This window comes from Cuculus canorus, chromosome 10, assembly GCF_017976375.1.
Source record: "Cuculus canorus isolate bCucCan1 chromosome 10, bCucCan1.pri, whole genome shotgun sequence".
NCBI classification, from domain to species: Eukaryota; Metazoa; Chordata; class Aves; order Cuculiformes; family Cuculidae; genus Cuculus; species Cuculus canorus.
The window spans coordinates 8,757,693-8,778,938 of record NC_071410.1 but is presented as its reverse complement, the minus strand read 5'-3'; the positions used below and the strand labels follow the sequence as shown (position 1 = coordinate 8,778,938).

Here is a 21,246-nt window from a genome sequence, read left to right as displayed (position 1 = left end):
ACAGAGGAGCCATCTCTACCCAGACATGGGTAGTTCCACAAGACCCTTTGACTTTGCCCAGAGATACAGGACAATGCCATTTCTGCAGTCACCACTGGCAAGGAGAGCAGAGTTCCATGGTACCTGTGCACCCATCTTTTCTTAGTATTGCTAGTGCAGTTGGGTTCTGCAGGTGTTGCATAATCAAGGGGAGAATTTTCCCTTAGTCATTTCAACAAGAGTGACCCAAGTGCTGCCTCATCAGCACACACCATCCTCTGCAGTGAAGAGAACTGGATGCTTGAGAGCAATGGCAGAGTTTCAGACCCATGCATTTCCTTTCACATGGGCTGTACTTCCCGTGTTTGTGGGGTGTGCGCTTATCCGAGCTTTCCTTCTCTTCTAGATTGTGTCACAGCTTCTTACATTCCTATAAAGCCTTTTGAGAAGAGCTGCGATGACATTGCAGTTGAAGTGGAGGAGCTTGTCCCAGAAGTTGCAAAATACTGTTATCCATTCACTGTCTACAAAAACCACCTCTACATCTACCCCTTGCATTTGAAATATGAGAACCAGAAGATGTTTGCAAAGGTGAGTGGCTTGGAGAGCAGGCTGCACCCTGGTCTTGGGTTGTGCTGCTGACCTGTCGTAATGGCTCATCGTCCTGTTCTCCCCCATTTCAGGCAAGGAATATTGCTGTCTGTGTTGAGTTCAGGGATTCAGATGAAGCTGATGCCAGGCCATTAAAGGTGGGTACCTGCTAATGGGGCTGCCATTTGCTCACTGCTCTGTACTGCGTGCCAGCCAGGCTGAGCAGGACAGTAGAAAAGCACTCTGTTTCCATGCTCGCTGTTTTAATTTGGTCAGCAAATTTGGAGTGGCAGCAACCCTGAATTCAGCTCTTCATTTGTGTTTCCAGTGTATATATGGCAAACCGGGAGGCCATCTCTTGACCACAAATGCATATGCTGCTGTGCTGCATCACAACCAGAGTCCAGAGTTCTACGATGAGGTAAGGACAAAATGGTGGGAAATAACAGGTTTTCCTGGATGCTATGAAGCCAAGGAACCTTTTGGGATACCTCTTTTTACGGGGCTGAGTGAAATATGAGTAAAAATAATCACCCAAACCCTTGGCTCAGTAGAAGGGCTCAGCAAAGCCAGAGACTTTGTCAATTTTTAATGCCAGTTTGTTTCTGTTGTCTTTACTGTCACGCTTTGTGCACTCCAGTCACACACCCTCATTAATAAGAAATGTGCAAATGTGGTGAAAACATTAGCCAGGAGTTATTTAAGGTGGGTAGAAATGTGTCTTGTGTAACTGCATACAACATAGCATTTGTGAAATAAAACAGAATTTTAAATATTACTCCACAATTAAAAATACAGTCTTATCTATCATGATATCATTTTAGATTAAAATTGAGCTTCCAATTCACCTCCATCAAAAGCATCATTTGCTTTTCACCTTCTATCATGTCAGCTGTGAAATTAATACAAAGGCAACATCGAAAAAACAGGACACCGTTGAAACTCAAGGTATGTTCACTGCTTGAATTACTTCCATTGGAGTGTAAGAATCCAAGAACAGAATAACTGGAGGGACATGAAAAAAAAAATGGTTCAAACATTAGCCTGTCTGGGTTTTATTTTGTTAAAGCAGTCCAATACATATCATCGGTCTAAACTGAAGTAAAACACAGTCCTAGAATGGTTTGGGTTGGAAGGGACTTTGAAGATCCCTCCACAAGCAGGGACACATCCCACTGGACCAGGCTGCTCAAAGCCTCATCCAGCCTGGCCTTGAACACCTCCAGGAATGGGGCATCCACAGCTTTTCTGGGCAACCTGTGCCAGTGCCTCACCGCCCTCATAGTAAAAAATTTCTTTCTAATATCTAATCTAAATCTCCCTTCATTCAGCTTAAAACCATTATCCCTTGCCCTATCACTGCACTCCCTGATAAAGAGCCCCTCCCCATCTAGCCTGTACTAAAGTTCATTTTTTTTCTGCAATCAAACAGCTATTTCTGCGTGTTCTTGACTTGCATAAATGGGCTATTGTCAGTCCAGTCACCAACAAAAACTTGATGTGAGATCCAGGGCCTCAGGGGCTGATCCTGCCAACATTAGGCCTGTATAAGAGACGGAGCACACCCAGATCCCACTGGTTGGGAAGCCTCTCCATTCAGGCAGTCCTTGTGTGACTGAAGGACCCTTGTCATGATGCACAAGACTCACACACTATTTCTGCCCCTCCAACCCACTCCTGATCTTGTTTGAGCTGTGCCTGGATTTCATTTACGAAGTCACTGGGTAAAATGTGCTTTGATAAGGCTGACATGATCTCCACCTCCTTGAAGCTGCTTGCACAACTGCGGGTTGGATTTTCTCAGGGTGAAGCACAGGTGTCCAAGCTTGGAGCTTGAGCTAAACGTGTGTCACTGTGTGTCTGCTAACTCGGGTTGCTGGTTGCCTCCACAGTGGGATATGCCTGGGTCTCGTTGCTGAAGGATGGACGGATTGTCACTCTGGAGAGGCATTTACCGGTTTCATCCAACCTTCCACCTGGCTACCTGGGTCTTGGGGACACAGAGTCACGAAAGGTAGGAAGGCCAATTAAAATGGGCTTAAATGTAAAGAGAAGAGGAAAGCTGAGCTTTTGTTACCACGCTAAGTTCTGGGCTTCTGTTGGTGCTCCGCTCAGCTGGAAAGATCCCTACTACAAGGCAGCCCCAAAAGCTTAAGGCTCTTAGGACTGGGAGGCAGGAAACTTAATTCCATTTTCCGTGTTTGTAAAGATGTGGGGAGTATTTTTGTGGCAGTCTGGACTGGGCTGTTTCCAATGGTGAAACATGGAGCAGGAGAAGGGACATGTGCTCTGTGTGCTCGTCCTCACAGGGATACCTCTGCCCTGCCACGGCTGTAGTCGTGTCACTGGTGTTTGCATTCAGGAGGGCCCTGTTCTTCCACCCCAGCCTGTACCTTCCGACTAGGTGCCTGACTGCTCAGAGCCACTTTCTCACCACAGTCTGAAACCAAGTACTTGAACGTTATCTGTTCACAGCAGCCCAGCATGGATGCAAAGTGGGTGGATGGAGCAAAGCCACTGTTTAAAATCAGAATGCATTTGGACTCGACCATTTATACCCAGGTAGGTCAAGCATTTCACTCTTAAAAGACTTCCAACACAAATGCAGAGGAAGCAATTGTTGTGTCTCCACAACTGCTACGCTGTAGGTGCTGTGGGAAAGAGGTGCCTGTGTTTGCAGAGCAGCACTGAGATACTTCTATAGCAGCAGTCTGGGATTACTTTGCAGGGCTCTGCTCTGTTTTCCAGACAGTTGTGTTGATACTGAAAATGTTCAGTGAATGAGCCTAGGGAGATGCTGATGTTTTCCTAGCCAGTTGCACTGTAACTGGCAGGACCAAGGAGACATTTGAACAAATGAACTGCTTTGATGTTACAAAAGAGAGACCTGGTGGAAGTTATAGGTTTTGCCAAACATTAGACTGTTCATTAAGTTTTTTAGAAAAAAAAGTTTTCTGACAACAGCAGACACAAGAAAACAGGAGTCCTGATTTCCCTTTGAAACGAGTTCAGGCTGTTTCATCTAGTCCGCATGTGTTCTGCCGTCTTGCGGTAGTGATGGACTTGCCAAGCTTCATGTGATATTCAGCAAAAATTCCGAGCACAAGCTCTGGGGCACCTGCTGTCAGTACTGCTCCTGGGGAAACGCCTTTGGCAGGGCTTGTAATCCTGTGCTGGATGCAATCAGCTGCATTTACATTCACAGCAACTTGCTTTCAGCATCATCTAAATCTGGTTTAGGGTCTTACTGATTCTGTATATCACTGAAAGCAGCACGGTAATTCCACTCACCACCACATTCCCAAATGCTTCTCATGACAAATATTGAGGCTACTGCACTGAACTGTTTTTCTTCTCTTCCAGGACATGCACTTGCACAAATTCTTCCAGTACTGCCAGGTGGTTCAGGCGGGAGCTAAGGAAGTCCCAGGAGAGCTTATTAAATACCTAAAGGTGAACAGTGCCTGTTGGCGGACTTTGTTTGTTTCTGTGGATCATCAGTAAATACCCAGACCCCTGCCCTGTAGGAATACACGCTCGCTGCTGTGCTGGGACCACTGCACTGTGCAATATCCTTACCTTTGCTTACTGACACAACTGTCTGCTGTCTGTCTGCTCCTTCCCACTGCCTTTCACAGCAGATAAAACAAATAGCCAGCATTGCTCTGCTGTGCTCATGGCAAACCATCCTCCTGATGGGCTGTTGCACTCCTCCCCTGCTGCCCTGGTCTGATACAAACCTTTAAACTGTAGTACAATTCCTTATTTTCAGGCATCTATCCATTCAAAACAGGAATTATTTTTTTTTAGGATAGAAAAAATCCGAGATTATCAGTTAGTTAAACTTGACCACAGGTGGCTTGTGACCCAGACTCAGCTTTTCAGCAGATGCAGTGGCATAAGTAAGTGCTTCTGAGCAGGTCCAGTGAAGGCTCTTCAGGGTATATATTTCTCGGCTGTTTACTGTCCTCGTTTCTTTCCATAACTGCCTGGTTTTGAGGTGCTGCTGTAGCAAAAGTTTCACTTCCTGGAGTGGGGATTTATCATGACAAAGTTACTGGGTGTGTTTCAGATAATGTATAAATATTTTAAGAAGTAGAAATAATGGCAGATTTTGAGGTCAAGCACCAAAAGCGCAGTTGCTTTGTTGTGAGCACTTTGTCAAGGCAGCTGGGTAGGTCCCAGTCCTGCCCAGCCATAGCAACCTTGCTGCAGCCTTCAGACGGGGAGTCATTTATATGCTAACCACAAGTGAGGGCTTCTAACCCCCAATACCTCTAGAACTTCAGTAATTTAAATGCCTAGATTCAGATTTAAGAACCTTTTGTTAGATTTGCAAGTTCGAAAACTGAAAATGAGACACGGTCTTTCCTAGACTTTTATCGTGAGATTCAGGCAGAAGAGGACTGAGATTGGTGGAAGGTGTACGCACTGGATGGTCTTGACCTTTACCAGGTCACTTAAATTCCGTTAGCAGCCTGGCCCGGTGGAAAGTGTTCCTGTCCATGGCAGGGGGGTTGGAACTAGATGTTCTTTGAGGTCCCTTCTGACCCAAATCATTCTATGATTTCCAATAGTAAGCTAGGCTCTTTGGTGAAAATTCCCACTGTCTTTGGGCATCAGGTTTCCGTGCTCTGAAGGCATTTGTTAAAATGGGATTTAGTCACTTCAAAAAACCTCACAAATGACGAGAAAAGTTGGGAGCAGAACTCCTGCCTTAAGTTCTGGGTTATTGAGGAGAAATCATAGCATGTGGCCTCTAATTAAGTCATAGCTGCCTAAGCACATCTGAGAGGAGGATTAACACCTGCCATGAGTAATTCCTGTAACTCCCTGAAGGAATGCAGCTGGGATCGGTCAGCTAGAAGGCAGGCAGTAAGCAGTGCTATGAGCCCAAGTTCCCCTGTCCTCCAGCAGACTGTAGCCCACACCCTGAAGCATTTGCTAATGCCTGTCCTGTTGCCACATACATGTCTCTGGACTATAAGTATTTAACAGCTGCAAAATGTTGAACTAAAAGTGTCTGTGTTTTGAACATTTATTTTAGTGTTTGCACGCCATGGAGATCCAAGTAATGATTCAGTTTCTACCTGTAATTCTTATGCAACTATTTAGAGTCCTTACAAATGCGACCCAGGAAGATGAAGTAGCTGTCAACTGCACCATGTAAGTGTCTGGTAAACCATCCAGTTTTCTTCAGTTACAAGTGCAAAGCCACAAACTACAGTGCAAAGCAGGGTGTGGTTTCCCAGCACAAGGTGCTAAGTAACAGCATTGCCTGTCCACTCTGCTTGCTCCCAAGCTCTGAAATAGCAGCTCTGTTTTCTCCTGGCAGGTCTGGGTGGCATGGGGCAGAGCGGGCCCCTTGTCCTGGGAGCTACCTGGGGAAAAAAGTAGTACTTTAAAGGTACTTCTGGATTGTTTTTCAAAAGAAAAAGAGTTTCCTGGTGGGGGTTACTGTGTAAGCCAAGTTATTGGGGCATCTAAAGGCTCCAGAGCCCCCAGCGCATCCCAGGCACAGGGGGTTTCCCTGCAGGAGCAATGCCCCTGTCTCATTCCTTCACACCAGCCCCCTGTGTCAGAAGTATTGCTAAAAATCCACTGGTGCTGGGTGTGTTATACAATCGAAGTAGCTGCTATGTCAGAACACACAGACAGAAGCCGTCAGTGGTTTGTTCAGCGATGATCTTGATGAGCGAAAGCAGACAAGGGGAGCTGGGAGTGTTCGTTAGAGCTTGGCGTTGTTCGCCTTGAGCTCATTTTGGGTTATAGGGTTTGATTCCACAATTCAATCCAGTGGGTCTTTTCCAACCTGGTGATTCTATGATTCTGCCATGCCCGCAGCCCCAAGAGGGCAGCACCGACCAGCGCCTGGTCCCTGCGCAAAGTCCCTGCTCTGCACAGCCTTGTGCAGAGCCTCAAGAGAGCAAAAGGTGCAAAAGCATTTTTCCTGCCTGGCTCTGACCACGATACCCCTAAACTGATGGATACATTAAAACATCCATCAGCCTCCCGTGGGTTTTCCTCTGTGAAGTGCTGCCGTGCAGAGGGGGATGCTGGGTGCCAGTCCATGGAGATCTTCCTCTGACTGCAGGAGATACCGGGCATCCGTGTACCGTGTACGAAAAGCATCTCGATCCCATGAAACGGGAGGTCGGAGGCTGATCCCCTAGAGATGCGGTGTCTGAGACCCGATCTCCCGGAGATGCGGGGCACATTGCAATCCCAGTCCTGCACCATGGTGCAGGCTCTGGGGACTTCTCTGCGGAGCACTGTAATCCCCCTCGGCTTGAATCACCAGAGGACAAGGACAGAGGAATATGTGACCCTGGCTACCCGCTGGTGATCATCCTTCAATTCCAGAGACTTTTCCAAAGCTTGGCATTGGTGCTTTCCACTTTATCAATAGCTTTCTGTTTATTGACAACTGTTCCTCATCCAGACTCTCAGAGTGGAATTAACCCCCACTTTATCTGATAAATGGCTTGCTAACTCCTCCCTGTGGTTTGGCCTGTGGTATCTGTGACAATGAGCAATAGTTTGTTGTTCCCTCTGGCTGGGGCTGGAATGTAAATCCTCAATGTTGGCTGGGGAAAACAGGCATTTGCTGCCCTTATCAGCAGCCTGGAGAGCTTCCAGAGGTCTGGCATGTTCTCCAGGGTCTGTCTGTCCTGAGTGAACTGCAAAGCAACAGCCTGAAAATAATCCAGTCATGTAACAAGAAGCAAGAGAGGATACGTATGATGTAAATTCAGTAAAAAAGAGCCTTCCAGAATTAATAAATTCATGGGATACAGGAAGGTACCGGTAAAACAACCACAGAGAATGTTTTTCCCTGCTTCTCAGCCGAGATTCTGTAGGGTTTTTTGTGTTCATTTTGCAGGCTTTATGTAGTATAGTTGTTAATTGTCACTTATGTTATTATTAGGAAAGGGCTCCCCATGAGGATAGATTCTATCCGGTGAGGATAGATAGATGATAAGCTGTACAGTGTGTTTGAATCTGTAGCATGTGCAGGAGTGGCAAGTGGACTTGCTCCCCATGTAGCACGTCCGTAGACACAGCCAACGTGACAGAGTGCAGAGCAGGTTAACTTAACATCTTTGATTTCAAGTTATCTAACACCTGAGCACTGTACAGGTACCTGGTGCTCACTGCAACATGAATTTAAGTAGCAGCTGGCTTTAATCCTGGCATGCACAGGGGCCAAAGAATAGGATATGTCCCCTGCAGAGAAATGCTCCACCTCACTGCTCCATGCAGGGAGCCTCAAGCATTGAAGGCAGCTGGTCTGGGTGACGCCTGGTCCAGCACCGAAGTAGAGAAAAGGCATTGGCCACCTCGGATATGAGTGCTGTGGCAAGGATCGTGCAGCTGCAGGAGCCATGAAAGGTGCTAGTCTGAAAGAACTGACTCTGCAAATCAGGCCATGCCAGCAATAAGGCTTTTGGGATTGAGCAGGATATAGCATAGATGATATCTGGTTTTGTGAGCTGGAGTAACATGCCCTGCCATTGAATGCTGAACACAAACCACGTTTCTCCCCAGGGTCCTTCTGCACATTGTGTCCAAGTGCCATGAAGAAGGTCTAGACCACTACTTGCGCTCCTTTTTAAAGGTCAGTCATGACACACCGCTCTGCAAAACTCCCTGCTGGGAGCAGGCACACCGCTGATGCTGTTCCTCTTGCCTCAGTACGTCTTTCGAGCTGAGAAACCCAGTGTCACACAGGCGAAGATGACCCATGAAACCTTGGTCCTTTCCATGGCCACAATCCTGAAGCAGTCGGCAGATTTTCTAGCCATCAATAAGCTACTGAAGGTGAAGTATTGGCCATACTTGACTGCCGAGGGTGGAAGGGAGGAAAGGGGGGGCAGTCTCATAGCCCAACGCTTCCACCCATCCAAACCTGCCACATGGGTAAAGCTATTCTGCCTTCAACACAGAGATGAATTCTTGCAGGGAGCCTGGCTGCGTTCAGGCTCATGGCAGGACACAGCAAAAGGCTTTTTATTTTGCCAGTTTTATCTGTTTTCTTCAAGCCACAGGAGGAGTGACTCTCAGGAGGCAGATTGAGTCCCTGCCATACTGGCCCTTTGCGGGGCTTGCACCCCAAACAGCTGGCTCCTTGCAGGGTGCATTGGGGTGCAGAGGGAATGGAGCTCTCCCCACCCCAAGACTGGCGGGACTCCTCCAGATAGCAAAGGCACTGTGCCAAGGGAGCTGCGCAAGTACAGCCATGCTTACAAAATGCTGTTTGAATGTGAGGTCTCCCTCCCACACTGCTGCATCCCCACATAGTCAAACATGTTCAGTCCTGCTGAGAAAAATAATAGTATTCTTTATTCATTCTAGTACTCGTGGTTTTTCTTTGAAGCACTGGCAAAGTCAATGGCAATGTACTTACTGGAAGAAAACAAAATCAAGGTAAATAGACTTGTTTGATGCTGCATTACAGAGCTAGCACAAAAAAAAAATCTCCACCAAAAGTTTTTTTGAAAAACTATGTAAATCTCTAGTTAAAAAAACCCAAACTTGGCAAGCTGAACAGCCAGCCAGATCTTTCCTCTTTTTTTATACTTTATTTTTTTCCTTCTTCCCCTTTTCAGTCTCAGTTGTAATTTAAAAATTCCAGATCTCCTTATGGCTCATGCGCCCCCATTCTGTTAGCAGCTGCTGCAGGTACAGCCAGTGCTTTCTTTGTGCCAATGTTTTATTAGGAAAGAACATAAACAAATGCTAAAAGGGACTTGTGCCTGCACTCCCTTGTCTCCAGCTGCTTGCTTGCAGCACTGAGTGTAAGATGTCCTTTTGGTTTCAGCTGCCCAGAGGCCAGCGGTTCCCTGAATCCTACCAGCATGCTCTGCATTCGTTGCTTCTCGCAATCATTCCTCACGTGACCATTCGTTATAACGAAATCCCTGAAGAGTCCAGGAACGTCAACTTTAGCTTGGCTAACTTCCTGAAGGTCAGCAGTTTCTTTTCTTCTCCGAGGCTCTTATCAGGGAAGAAAACAAAAAAACCCCAAGCCAACCAGAAATAAGCAACAAACAAACAAATGGGATTGCGCTTTATTGTCTCTTTGGTTTCTTCAGTGAATACTCTAGAGGGGTTAAGCTTTCCTAAGAAAGAGACTTTTGCTTTTCAAGAGAGAGACTACGATTTGCTGTGTGTTATCTAGGGTTTTCAGTCATGCCTAGCAACTGTTCAAAACCTGAGGGGAAATATGTGTGCTCTCATTTTAAATGTTTTTGTCCACTGGAGACTTAAGTGAGGTCACTCAAATAATTTCAGAGAAACAAGATTAAGTACATTTTGGAAAGTCAGCAGCAGCCCAGAGAATCAAATGTGGCTCCTGGTGGGTCAGTAGGATGGAGATAATTTAGGATAGTTGCCTTTATTTTTAATGATTGGTGATATGTTGCTATTTTTTCTCCAGCGTTGTCTGACATTTATGGACAGAGGGTTTGTTTTTAACTTGATAAATGATTACATTTCTGGATTCAGCCCAAAAGACCCTAAGGTAAGCAGTATGTTTCTTGACAGGTGGTTTACAGTTGTACATATCTACATCAGTCAAAGCTCTGTAGTGATTGTTTTCTGTGACTCTTGGAGGCCTTTTAGATGCCGTTCCTGCACAGTCTTCCGGAGGCAGAGACTTTATCTGGGCCAAGAGCCTGTATGCAGCTAAGCTTTAAAACAATGTAAAGAGTAAAAACTCAAAGAGAGATTGATTAACAGTTTAGATGAAAAAGGTGAAGAAGTCCCAAGTGACAGCTGCGTGTGCACTTAGATAGAACAACAGAAAAATTAGCCAATTATTACTGAGTTTCATCAAATGCTATTTAGATTCCCCAGTCCTCTTGCAACAAACACGTTGAACTGGAAGCAAATGAGTCAAACTGAAAACATAGTTTGTGTTTGTCTTTTTTTTTTTTTCCTCAGCTGCTGATCGAATACAAGTTTGAATTTCTTCAAACCATTTGTAATCATGAGCACTACATTCCTCTGAACTTACCAATGACCTTTTCCAAACCCAAACTGCATAGAGTTCAAGGTATGTCCTTTCTCAAGAGACTATGGTTTATTAGTCTTGATGGCTTCTGACCAGATAGAATTTAACTTGGTGATAAAGAAATTTATGTCCTGTTTAGCTTGATTTACGTTAACCTCAGAAAAAGGTGCTGTTCTGGTGAGTTTACATCATTTTGCTCCACAATGGTATGCAATCGGTCATTTCAGTATTACTTATATTTAAGTTTGCCTGGGATGAACAGTATCTGAAAGAAACTGCCCCTGTTTCAGTAAATACGCAAATCGTACAAGTGTAATTGTTTGTTTCCATGAATGTCAGCATCCTGAGAAGTAGGGTGTCTCATCCATCGATGCTGGAGAGAATGAAGATAGAGACGAACAGATTGAATTCACTGTTCCACTGCCAGCTCTCATTGTGACCGCAAGAAGGTGATTTAGGTTACCTTCTGCTTTCATTTTGAACAAGAGTATCGTGGTGCATGGTGCATTCAAGCTTATACTCAAACCTGGGCTGACGGCAGCCAGCGGAGAACTTGAGCTGGTGCCAGTCCTTAGTGCATACCAAGGGCAGGCAGACTGTGGAACTATCATTTATCCAGGCTGCTTTTGCTGCCACACTGTGGCCCCTGATGCTGCTCACCACAGGACAGGTGGAGTTTGCAAGGGGCTGGCTGCGCTGAGACACTGTGCAAGTGCGGATGGCTGCAGCTCTGTTACCAATGACAGTGAAGACCACAGCACTGAGCCCAACAGTGTGCCTTGCCGGCTTCCTAAGACTGCTATAGACAGTCGCTTCATTCTGTCTAGGTACTGATTTCTCATCTCTGCTAGATAAGTACAGTAAAGATTGCCAGATTTGGATGCTAATAGCCTGCCAAGATAAGTACTGTAAAAGAGAGTGAAGTTTGGGATTCCCCGTGTGAAAGCTCAGTGGATTTATTCTCATGCAGGCAAGGGGATCTTTAGTTGTGCCTCAGGGTGCAGCCATACAAATCCCAAAGTGGTTGTCTTTACATCCAGATAGCAGATTCATTTCCCTTATTTTGGTATATTTCTGACCACTCGGAGCTTTCTGAAACACCTCCTAATCTTACACTTACATGAGTTTGGCTACTTGCCTGGCATAGTTTAACAAAGCACATTGCTAGAAATGGCTGAGAAAGAGAAACACACAATGACGGTGCCTCCTTGTTGCTTATTAGTGGTGTGATAACATAAGGATGCTCTTTCTTGGTTAACATTCACCTTTGCATCTGCGGTGGTTACACTGAAAAGCTGTAAGGGCAGCTTATCTTTCCTCCACTGTTTTACTGTGACTAGGTCCTAACAGCTGAGGTTTTATTTTTAAGGTGTATGTTTCAAAATAATGGTACCAATTGTCATTCACGTGCATCTCTTGACAGTAAGTGAAGTGCCTTTGCAGTGGTGCGTGTGCTCTGCCTGCCATGGTAGAGGCGTGCAGTGATGCACTTCTGTTGCAAACTTGTCGGGTTTTACGGACAGACTTGTGATTACAGGGGACGGCAGGCTTGGAGATGGGGAGGTGTGGTGTGCACATCACCAAGGAGGTATCCTGGTGGCATGCCTCACCTCTTTATCAGCTTACTTGATGAAAAGAGGGGATGTGCCCAGCCCTCTAATACTCTCTTTCTGGGAAAAGGAGGAGTAGCCCCCAGGAAGGTGGATGGAGAGGGCTTCTGCAGCAGAAGCTGGTGCAGACAGGCCTGCAGGCAAAGCACATCCCTCTGACCAGATCCTGTTGACTTGGAGCATTGCACTGTGGGGCAGTTTCTCTGAAACAGCTCAACTAATAAGACTGGTTGCTGGTCTGCATCCCTGCTGCCTCGCCTGGGGCACATGTGTGTTTCATCAGCTGAAGCAAAGCCCTGAGCCTCTCCTCACAACCAGCTGTTTTTGCAGTGTTGTGATAGTAAAGAACCGAAGAGATTGACAGGAGCTGGGAGTTAAGCAATAGCCCTACAAATAGTATTAAAACATGACATACTGTCCTGTTTCTCCATGATTTACAGCATTATTTATTCCTGTTTATTTTTGCAGTCTTTTTATTTGTCCCTTTTCTTTTTACACATGAATTAGATTTTTTTTCATTTGCTGTGGAACGGTTCACTTCAGTAGGTATGTCCAACTGGGATCACCGAATCTTCTAATGCCAAATTAAATACACAGCTTCCAATCGATTAGCTTGCATTCAACTAATGAAATAACCATAAAGTGTGACACTTAGGCATTTGCTAACATGACTAACAATGAAAGCTAGATAATGCTCCAGATTGCTTTCTCTTTCCTCTGAATCAGACTTTCACAAACCAGTATATGCGACTTATGAATCAACGAACTTAAAAATATCTTTTGCAGCCACAGAGCTGTTGGAACCTTTTGGCTGGGATTTTTAAAGCTGTATGTATGCACCCTGCCTTACCACAGAAAAACTTTTGCATATGTGGGATTAAAAAAAAAAAAAAAAAAGTCTGAGCTGAGCACACGGCATTTCTACCCTTTGGAGGAAGAATGCACAGCTCTGGGGTTATCCCTCTGGGAGGCTTAGTGCCAAAACACAACAGTCAAACGGTGCCTGCTGTGGCTCTGATTAGGCATATGGGTCGCCTGACCCATATGATAGACAGAGATAGAGGTGTCGGGGCAAGGTCATTCATAACAGCCTGAGCGCGCACACACTCTGCACTGAAATCTGTCTCTGTTGGTTCTCTGCTGTGTTATCCAGGCAAGTCAGTGAAAATGATGCCTCACCCTTTTAGCAGCCATTCCTTTCATCATAGTACATAGCCTGAGTCCATGTGAGATGCAGGGTACAAGTTAAGTTAACCAAAGTAATTATGGAGCTGCCTTGCTGCTGGCAGCCAGTTGAAGCTTTTAAGGAGCTGAGTTCAATATCGGCTGGTGAGAAACTAGGGGAGTCTCACAGTTTCTGGCAAGCAGCTGCCTGGAACCCTGCCAAGCCTCCTTGGCCCTTGGAAGTGGGACTGGAAAGCCCAGCTGTGTAAACTGCTGGAAGGTGCAGTAGTGGTCAGCTGGACCAGTAGTGGTCAGCTGGCACCATGTCCTTGTTTGCATCCCTCATTCTAGCAAGTGTATTTGGCTCTTCTCTGCTCTCTAACCTGGTGAGAAGGAATGCAGGTTTTGTGGAGGATGTGGAATGACCTGCAGAGGTGGCACTGCATGGGCTGGGTGACCATAATAAACACACCAATTTCTCTGCTCATTACCAGCCTTAGAGCTGCTCGGTAGCGGTTGGTACCTCCACTACCTGGGTAGTTTGGGGATTTACAGGATAACCACCAGTTAGGAGCAAACAGCCCCAAGGCAGTGAGTCGTGCTCGTCCTTCTCTCTTTCATCCATCTCTGACTTTACAAATTACTCTTTGGAGCTCTAAGCTTTGTAAAGCATCACACTGCAGAATCCTTTTAGCTGCTGAAACAGTGAGGGCTGGAATTAATGGTTAGTCAGAACTGGAAGATGCCAAGTTCTCTGGTATGACTTAACTCAGCAGTGGAGAAAACTCTAATCAATTCAGGCTTTATTGAAAGATCAGTGCATAGTAGGAGAGTGAGTGATGAAACACATTTGTGGACTGTTGCGGCTTACATGACCATTATGTCTTGCTCGGTACAGATCCTGATAAAAGTTCCCTTAACCATTGTCTTGCTGTTTCTTTCAGATATAAATCTTGAATACAGTTTAACTGATGAGTATTGCAGGCATCATTTCCTCGTGGGGATGCTTCTCAGAGAAGCCTCTGTTGCCCTGCAGGACAACTACGATATCAGATGTACAGCCATCTCGGTCTTAAAAAATCTCTTGATAAAGCATGCCTTTGACAACAGATACCAGCACAAGGTCAGGCATATTTTGTTGGGTTTTAAACATAATGTTCTTGACTATTATGGAAAAAAAAATGCACATCAGAGTTTTAAATCTTGCATGGTGCACCAAAGGTGTTCTCATTTACTTTTTAGGGAATTGTTTTAAGTAACTGATATTTCTGGCATAACAGTAATAGGTCTGAGAAATGATCTAAAAGCACAAACAATGCAGTCAGATAACTGCAGCACTCTTATTCATGCTAAGTATTTAAGATAATGAATTTTAGCCATTAAGGAACTTGAGAATGTCATTAACCAAGAGGCTGTTCAACAAAATTGAGCAACGTCAGTGTTGTTCTGGTCTTGGGTCCTGTGGTCTACATGGACTCGGAGCCAGCTCCTCTCCTTCCTCTGCTTGTTCTGGAGGGCTGAGCAGGCGGTGAGCTTGCTTTCCTCTGCAGTGAGGATCTGTGGTGACTTACACAGGCTGGAAACAAAACTGCAGCCCATCATAGTTAGCAAGCTGATATTTCAGGAGACACTTGCCAGCTCTCGACCAGGACTTGGGTCAGAAGCAGCCTGTGACTGCTCTCCTGGATGCCTGAAACCCCTCACACTAACTCAGGACCTGTTTGTCCCCTCGACGTGCAGCACTTTTCCTGCCTCCTCAAAAACACCACCTCTTAACATTGTCACACTGGGTTTTTGAACATGTGCTTCAGGCTGCGTGACCGGGAAACTGCCTGGAGCCAGGGCAGGACGCCCAGCTGGTGTCCCAGGACACCAAAGCAAAAACTCACGGCAGAGGCAGGACAGGCTGAGTGTGGCAGGGTCTGTTGCTGCACTCTCACTCCATCCAAAGAAACCCTGGCTCCTTCAATGGCTGAGAGAGGATTGTCTTAACCCGTGGGCATTTTCAAGGTTTCTTTTGTCATACTGAATCAGAAGAAAAAATTGGGTTCTTGTATTGGTCAAAGTGTGCCATTTGGTTCCAAATGACTGTGAATGTTATTCAGCCCCAGTATCCCTGAGCACCCTAACTTGCTGCTAGAACAGTAATACCCGGCAGCTCTGGAAGTGGAGATGAGAAGCCAAACCAACTCATGTCCTCAGATGACATATACAGTGTGTAATTATAGATATCTGTATGTATATGTATTTTGGCGCAAGAGTTTTTCTTTTTGACTCCGTTGAAAACTTGGGCTCTTACCAACTTTTTTCTCCCTGTCTTTTTTCAGAACCAGCAGGCAAAAATAGCCCAGCTCTACCTGCCTCTCTTTGGGCTACTCCTGGAGAACCTCCAGCGAGTGGCCAGCCGTGAGGCACTCTACTCCTGTGCTGCTGCCTCCAGCCCTGTGAGTAAAGTCCAACGATGCCTCTTTGCCCTCCTCCCAGTCCGTCTTTCCTCGCACATCCCATGTGCAATTTCTGCTGCCTGCAGCCAGGCTCAACTTCAGGAATGAGTGTGTTTTTCTTCTCCCTGCAGCCCCTTGATGTGCTTGTTTCTTTTAATTTGGCTTCTCCTATGGCTTTGTTCTGTCCATAGCACTGAGTACAATGTCTCTGCCCTTTTGCTTGCTATTGTTTAAAGTTTTTCTTTGTGGTATGCGTGGTGCCATGAGGTGAGATAAGTCCCTCCAAGTGCAATGAGTTGCAAAAGGACTCAGCCTCAGACTCCAGCAGCTGTTGCAGGCTTAGCCTTGCAGAGTAGACTCCTCTTTGTTCAGGGTTAAACAACAACATAAAAGACATTTGAGAAAAACAATTCAAACTTTCAACTCCAATGATGAAAAACAAAAACCTGCTATGGCTTCCTGTAATATGTTCTGCTGTACTTTGTACTCCATGTTGAGGAAGTAAGGAAATAGATTTTTTTTTTTTAAGCTATTATAATTTGCCTTTTTTATTTTATTATTCTTTTCTATAAGACAATAGATATTGTCTTCCATTGGTCACAAAGACTTTATATGCTTTACAGGCATCCAGGGATGAATTCATGTGCGGTTTTGCATCCCCTTCAAATACTTCCAGCCTGATTGCAGACAAAGATCCAGGTAAATTAATTTTTCTAAACTTTAACTTTCCCATTTCTTTTGAACATAACTCTTACCAGCCCGCAAAACTATTACCCAAAACCTAAAATAGTCATCTGCCGAAAGCTTACATGCTTTTCCCTGGGCGTGGTGTTACCCCAACTCTCCTTTATAGCTTAATCAGCTTTTGACATGGGGCTTTGGGAAGCCTCATCTGTGCTTCCTGAATCACGTCCACCACTCCCTGTCCGTGATGAGCCAAGGAATGCTGGTGAAAGGGGTTAATTGTGGCATTTGTGGTTTTTTTCAGCCTATGGAGCGGCACTTCCAAACGGCCATGCAATAAAGCGAGAGGACTCAAAAGGATCCCTAAGCTCAGAGGGGGCAACTGGTTCCCCAGATCAGGGTGAAAATGTAACGTATCTGGGATTAGAAAGGATGGTGCTTCCTGCACTGTTCTGTGGGTTGTGTTAAATAAGGGAGAGGGAAAAGGAGTTCCCTGTGGTAATGCTCTCAAATGCCGGTTTATAAACACCTCTGATTTGAAACAGAGATTCATATTTAACAGAGGAGGTTAACCTCGCATACCTGGCAAGCTTTCCACCTTCAAACATCTTAGGCAAAAATACAGCTGTTGACAAATTGCTTATCAAAGAAGGAAGGCAAAATCCATAGGGAAAATCTCTGCTCCCGTGGTGCATTTATCCATACTCAGGCACGCTCCTTGTGCATGGCTGGGTCTCAGCCAGGCCAGCGTCCCATGCATGGTGCTGGGAACTGGGTTCCACACGTGGCTGGGAGGCAAAGCACTGTGATAGGAGATTGCTAGAGAGTGTTGACTTAAAGGAAGTTGAAGTATTTGTAGGAAAATCAGCCCAGGCTAATAACCACAGCCCCAAACTTGGCAGAAGGTGGCTATGGTCACTCTACAAAGAGCTCTGACCCCAGTATTCAGACAGGGTGTAGTCTCCTTGTTGGCAGATCGCATGCATGGAGATACAGTGTTTGTACAAACAAGCCCCTGGTTTTCCTCAAGGTGCTTTCCAGACTCTTGGGTTGATGTGAATCATAGATGCATCTTTTAAAAACTTTGGCCCTTGCAACAACCAAAGCAAAGATTTTCTGGGCTCCTGCTGGCTGTGTCCTGACACGCTTAGGAGAGGTGGGGCCTTTCAAGCTCTCTCACATAAATCACAAGGATACAAGACCAAGTATAGCCGAACACCTGACGATCGAACTGTTCATATTCAGCAAAGGTCTGAGCATATGCCTCAACCCCGCTGCTGAGGTTTGCAGAAAGTGTTATTGCTTGCAGCTCAGCTCTTCCCCACAACTAGACATCCTCTTCTGTGTCCTTGAACGTACATTTTTCAGAGTCATTGAAAAGACCTTTTCTGTTAGGGAATACAATATCCACAAAACCATTTAAAAGCAATGCCACATGGAGGAGCACAGCTTTAACACTGCTCTGCAGAGCGTGTTACTTATTGCCTGTTCCCCTGGCGTGAGTTGTACGCTGACCTGATAGTTTGGCATGGTCAACAGCAAAGTTCTGGATCTCCAATTCCAAACTTACGTTTAATTCTGTTTTATTGTGACTCACATACACAGCTTGCCCCAGAACAAACAAAAACAAGACCTGTGGATCACTGTCCAAACATGTGAGGCACAGCTTTTAGAGAAGCGTCCTGCTTAGGGCTTAATCATATCCATTTGTCAGAGGATACAGCTAGAGTGAGCAGAGAGAGTACAAAAAAAATGTTGGTAAAGCTTTAGAAGTCGTGTTTCCCACCACACAGTGCTAAAGCCTTTCCCACATGGATTGACTCACCAGCAGGATTTCACTTGTCTTTGCCCAAGTCGCCGAGTAGGAGGAAAAATTACACATTTCCGAAAATCAGAGAGGGAAAAAAAGGGTTCTTTTTCCAGGCTAAATTTTACTGGTTTTTTGATAACTGACTTTACATCTTAAACAGAAAGTTAAGATTCTTGCTTTAAACTGTGATAGCTAATTAAGTGTTTTGTTTGACAAGAAGTAACTTCAAAAATATCCAGGAGCTTGGATGCTGCAGAGAACAGGGGAAGTGAAAGCAGGGCTGTTGTGTTTTGCTGGATATGCTGTCATTCCCTGCCCAGGCATTTTTTTTCTGGGCAGAGAAGCATTTGGCCATGTGTCCACGATTTCCAGACTGCTCATCACTGGATGGGCAGCAGCCCCGAGGGATGAGATGTCTCCAAAGCATAGTGCTGTGACAGTGCGCATGTAGGGGGACAGGAGAAATCCTGACACTTCTGGTATATGCCATTTGCTGTGCCCACACTGCATGGTGTTTGGCTTCGTGCTCCACTCGGGCACAGCCCAGGCAGTTGGGGCCACTGGTCTCTGTGTCACATCTGTGTCCTGTTAGATCCGCAGAAGCTCCACAAGGAGCAGCGTGTCACACTGCAGTCGGTTGGACCAGTTTGAGATCCGGACGCTCCTGATGTGCTACCTCTACATTGTGAAGATGATCTCTGAAGGTTGGTGGGTCTCTGAAGGTTGGGGTGCCGCCAGAAAGACAAGAAGCCATTGGTTTTGGTGTGTTAGGGCCTCCTTTTATGTTTTTTAAACCTCAGTGCTCTCGATTTTTTTCTTCCTTTCAGATACTCTTTTAGCTTACTGGAACAAATTCTCTCCCCAAGAGCTGATCAATGTCCTTGTTCTTCTGGAGTGAGTATCATGAGGCTACAATTCACACACTACACCTTTGTGCAGGCAGCATTGGCAAAGAGGATTACGTGAGTGTGATGTGCCTGGTTGGGTGCACACAGTCCTGTGCAGCCCTAGGGGTGTCTGGCCAGGTGTAATGAGATACTCTTCCTCCCTCTGATAAGAAGCAGGTGTATCTAGAGGGAGCAAGGTGAAGTGGCAGTGCTTTGTGCTTGATCCGGGCTGTGCAGAGGGTATCCCACCGCCCCCAGGTGACCAGAGCTCGTGGAACAGCCTCCACAATAACTGGCACAGCCTCTGCTTTGTAGCAGGTTTGGTGGGACAGATGGGTGCGGAGACACAGATGTGCCAAAAGGGTTGGAAACCAAGGGTAAGAGGTCAAGGAATTTGTAAATACAACCCCCAAACCCTCATACACAAAAGAGTGTGTCTGCAGACAAGGACAGGGTAGATTTTAAATGTTCTGGATCGTTCCTGATCTGTAATAGAGACTTTTTTTTTTTCCCCCCTAGGGTGTGTTTATTTCACTTCAGATACGTGGGGAAGAGAAATATTGCCAGGTACTGTATTCTTCTGGCCAGAGCTGGAGTGAGAGGGCCATCCTTATGCTCTCTGCCACAGCCAAGGCAGGAAAGGAGCATGCAGACCTACGCCAGGCAAACCTAAGCAGGCAGTAAGCCTGCAATGCTGGGACTCTGCTCGAAGCATGGCACTGAGCAGAGTCCCCTCGACTTAGCACCCTGCCCCTTCCCTCCCCTCCAGCTCCTGCATGAGACCCCCAGCCCCTGGCGCTCCTGGCTGCCCACACCGGTTGGCAGTGTCCCCCACAGTCGGCTGCAGGTGAGACACGAGTTGCATCTCTGCTCCCTGAGCAGCGGCACTGCTTTTTCATTAGCTCTAAGACCATCTGGTGCAGGCAAGACCAGGGTAGCTTGGTCAGTCTTGCTGGGATTGTCTGGGATAAACCAGATCAGGGAGTTGGAGGGAGGCCAGATCTCCTTCGTGATGCCTTGAGTAATCTTGTAGTGGTGTAGCCGCTGTTACTTGTCCAAACCCGCAGTCTTCACTTCCCCTTGCAGGGTGCACGATGCCTGGTTATCCAAGCACACAGGAGCCGACAGGAAATCCCAGACAATGCCAGCGCTCCGCAGCAGAGCTGGGGGGATGCAGGTGCGGCTCCAGCATCTGGGCAGTTTGGAGACCTCCTTCACGCTCAACCACAGTATGTACAGCAGAGTGAGATTACCCTGTTGAATGCTGCACAGAGCCATTTCCCACTTGTTGCTTCAGGATATTCAGACTATGCAGAATTGCAGTGGTGGTAACTCTGCTTTTAGTGGGGTGACATTTGAACCAGCCTCTTAAAAATCACATCTGGGAATTAGGATTTGAGTGGCTTTTTTTTCCTCATCTCTCTTGGCTCAGCTTCTTGGCTGAGTGTGTGTGCAGGTGAAGCCTTGGTTTGGGTAGTGAGCAGGACAGGCAGGAGAGCATCCCTAGGGGTGCATTTCAGCCCTACACTGAGACTTGGGCCAGAATCTGCTCTAAGCCTCTCCACATGAGTGAGCGTTGCCCCATTGAGCATCTTGCCATCTCTCCTCTGCAGATACAACCTGGACACCTCGTTCTCTGTCTGGCTTTAAAGACAGTGAGATTAAAACACTGACATTGATTTTTTTTTTTCAGTTGTCATCAGGCTGAGACAGCTTTTCTGAATGGAGCTGGCAAATTCAGCATACTGCTATTCTTGCCTCATCTCCCAAACACAGTGAAGCACAAGGGGAGAACCTTATCTGTATCAGCATTTAGATCTTGTGGGAGCTGGAGTCCTGAGCACTGTTTCCTCCCGATTTGCTTTTCGTTTACAGATGCGGGCACCTCAGAAGCAGATATTGTGCACCAGGCGTTACTGGAGGGCAATATTGCCACTGAAGTGTGCCTGACAGTCCTGGATACCATCTCGTTTTTCACTCAGAGTTTCAAGGTCAGCATTGAAATCAAAAGTATTGTAGGAAAGTGTACTGTATTTCTGCATGCATGTTGATTTTGGTGATC

General features: G+C 46.1%; 1 protein-coding gene across 6 annotated transcripts in view; it reads left to right on the top strand.

Moving 5' to 3' along the window:
- Positions 1-21,246, top strand: part of DOCK11 (dedicator of cytokinesis 11) — an 81,013-nt gene that overhangs the window by 34,860 nt on the left and 24,907 nt on the right. For 2 of the 6 annotated variants that reach the window (XM_054075359.1, XM_054075357.1), the window contains exons 17-41: positions 386-570; positions 663-728; positions 899-991; positions 1,395-1,518; positions 2,463-2,584; positions 3,046-3,132; positions 3,934-4,023; positions 5,618-5,736; positions 8,119-8,188; positions 8,266-8,391; positions 8,926-8,997; positions 9,392-9,538; positions 10,010-10,093; positions 10,516-10,627; positions 12,703-12,741; positions 14,304-14,482; positions 15,687-15,803; positions 16,427-16,502; positions 16,792-16,895; positions 18,890-19,001; positions 19,125-19,191; positions 19,704-19,751; positions 19,954-20,031; positions 20,271-20,413; positions 21,060-21,175. In XM_054075359.1, coding sequence (XP_053931334.1) covers positions 386-570; positions 663-728; positions 899-991; positions 1,395-1,518; positions 2,463-2,584; positions 3,046-3,132; positions 3,934-4,023; positions 5,618-5,736; positions 8,119-8,188; positions 8,266-8,391; positions 8,926-8,997; positions 9,392-9,538; positions 10,010-10,093; positions 10,516-10,627; positions 12,703-12,741; positions 14,304-14,482; positions 15,687-15,803; positions 16,427-16,502; positions 16,792-16,895; positions 18,890-19,001; positions 19,125-19,191; positions 19,704-19,751; positions 19,954-20,031; positions 20,271-20,413; positions 21,060-21,175 — 2,576 coding nt within the window. The remainder of the gene's footprint in view (positions 1-385; positions 571-662; positions 729-898; positions 992-1,394; positions 1,519-2,462; positions 2,585-3,045; positions 3,133-3,933; positions 4,024-5,617; positions 5,737-8,118; positions 8,189-8,265; positions 8,392-8,925; positions 8,998-9,391; positions 9,539-10,009; positions 10,094-10,515; positions 10,628-12,702; positions 12,742-14,303; positions 14,483-15,686; positions 15,804-16,426; positions 16,503-16,791; positions 16,896-18,889; positions 19,002-19,124; positions 19,192-19,703; positions 19,752-19,953; positions 20,032-20,270; positions 20,414-21,059; positions 21,176-21,246) is intronic. The other 4 variants (XM_054075358.1, XM_054075362.1, XM_054075360.1 and 1 more) reach the window with 4 other exon arrangements.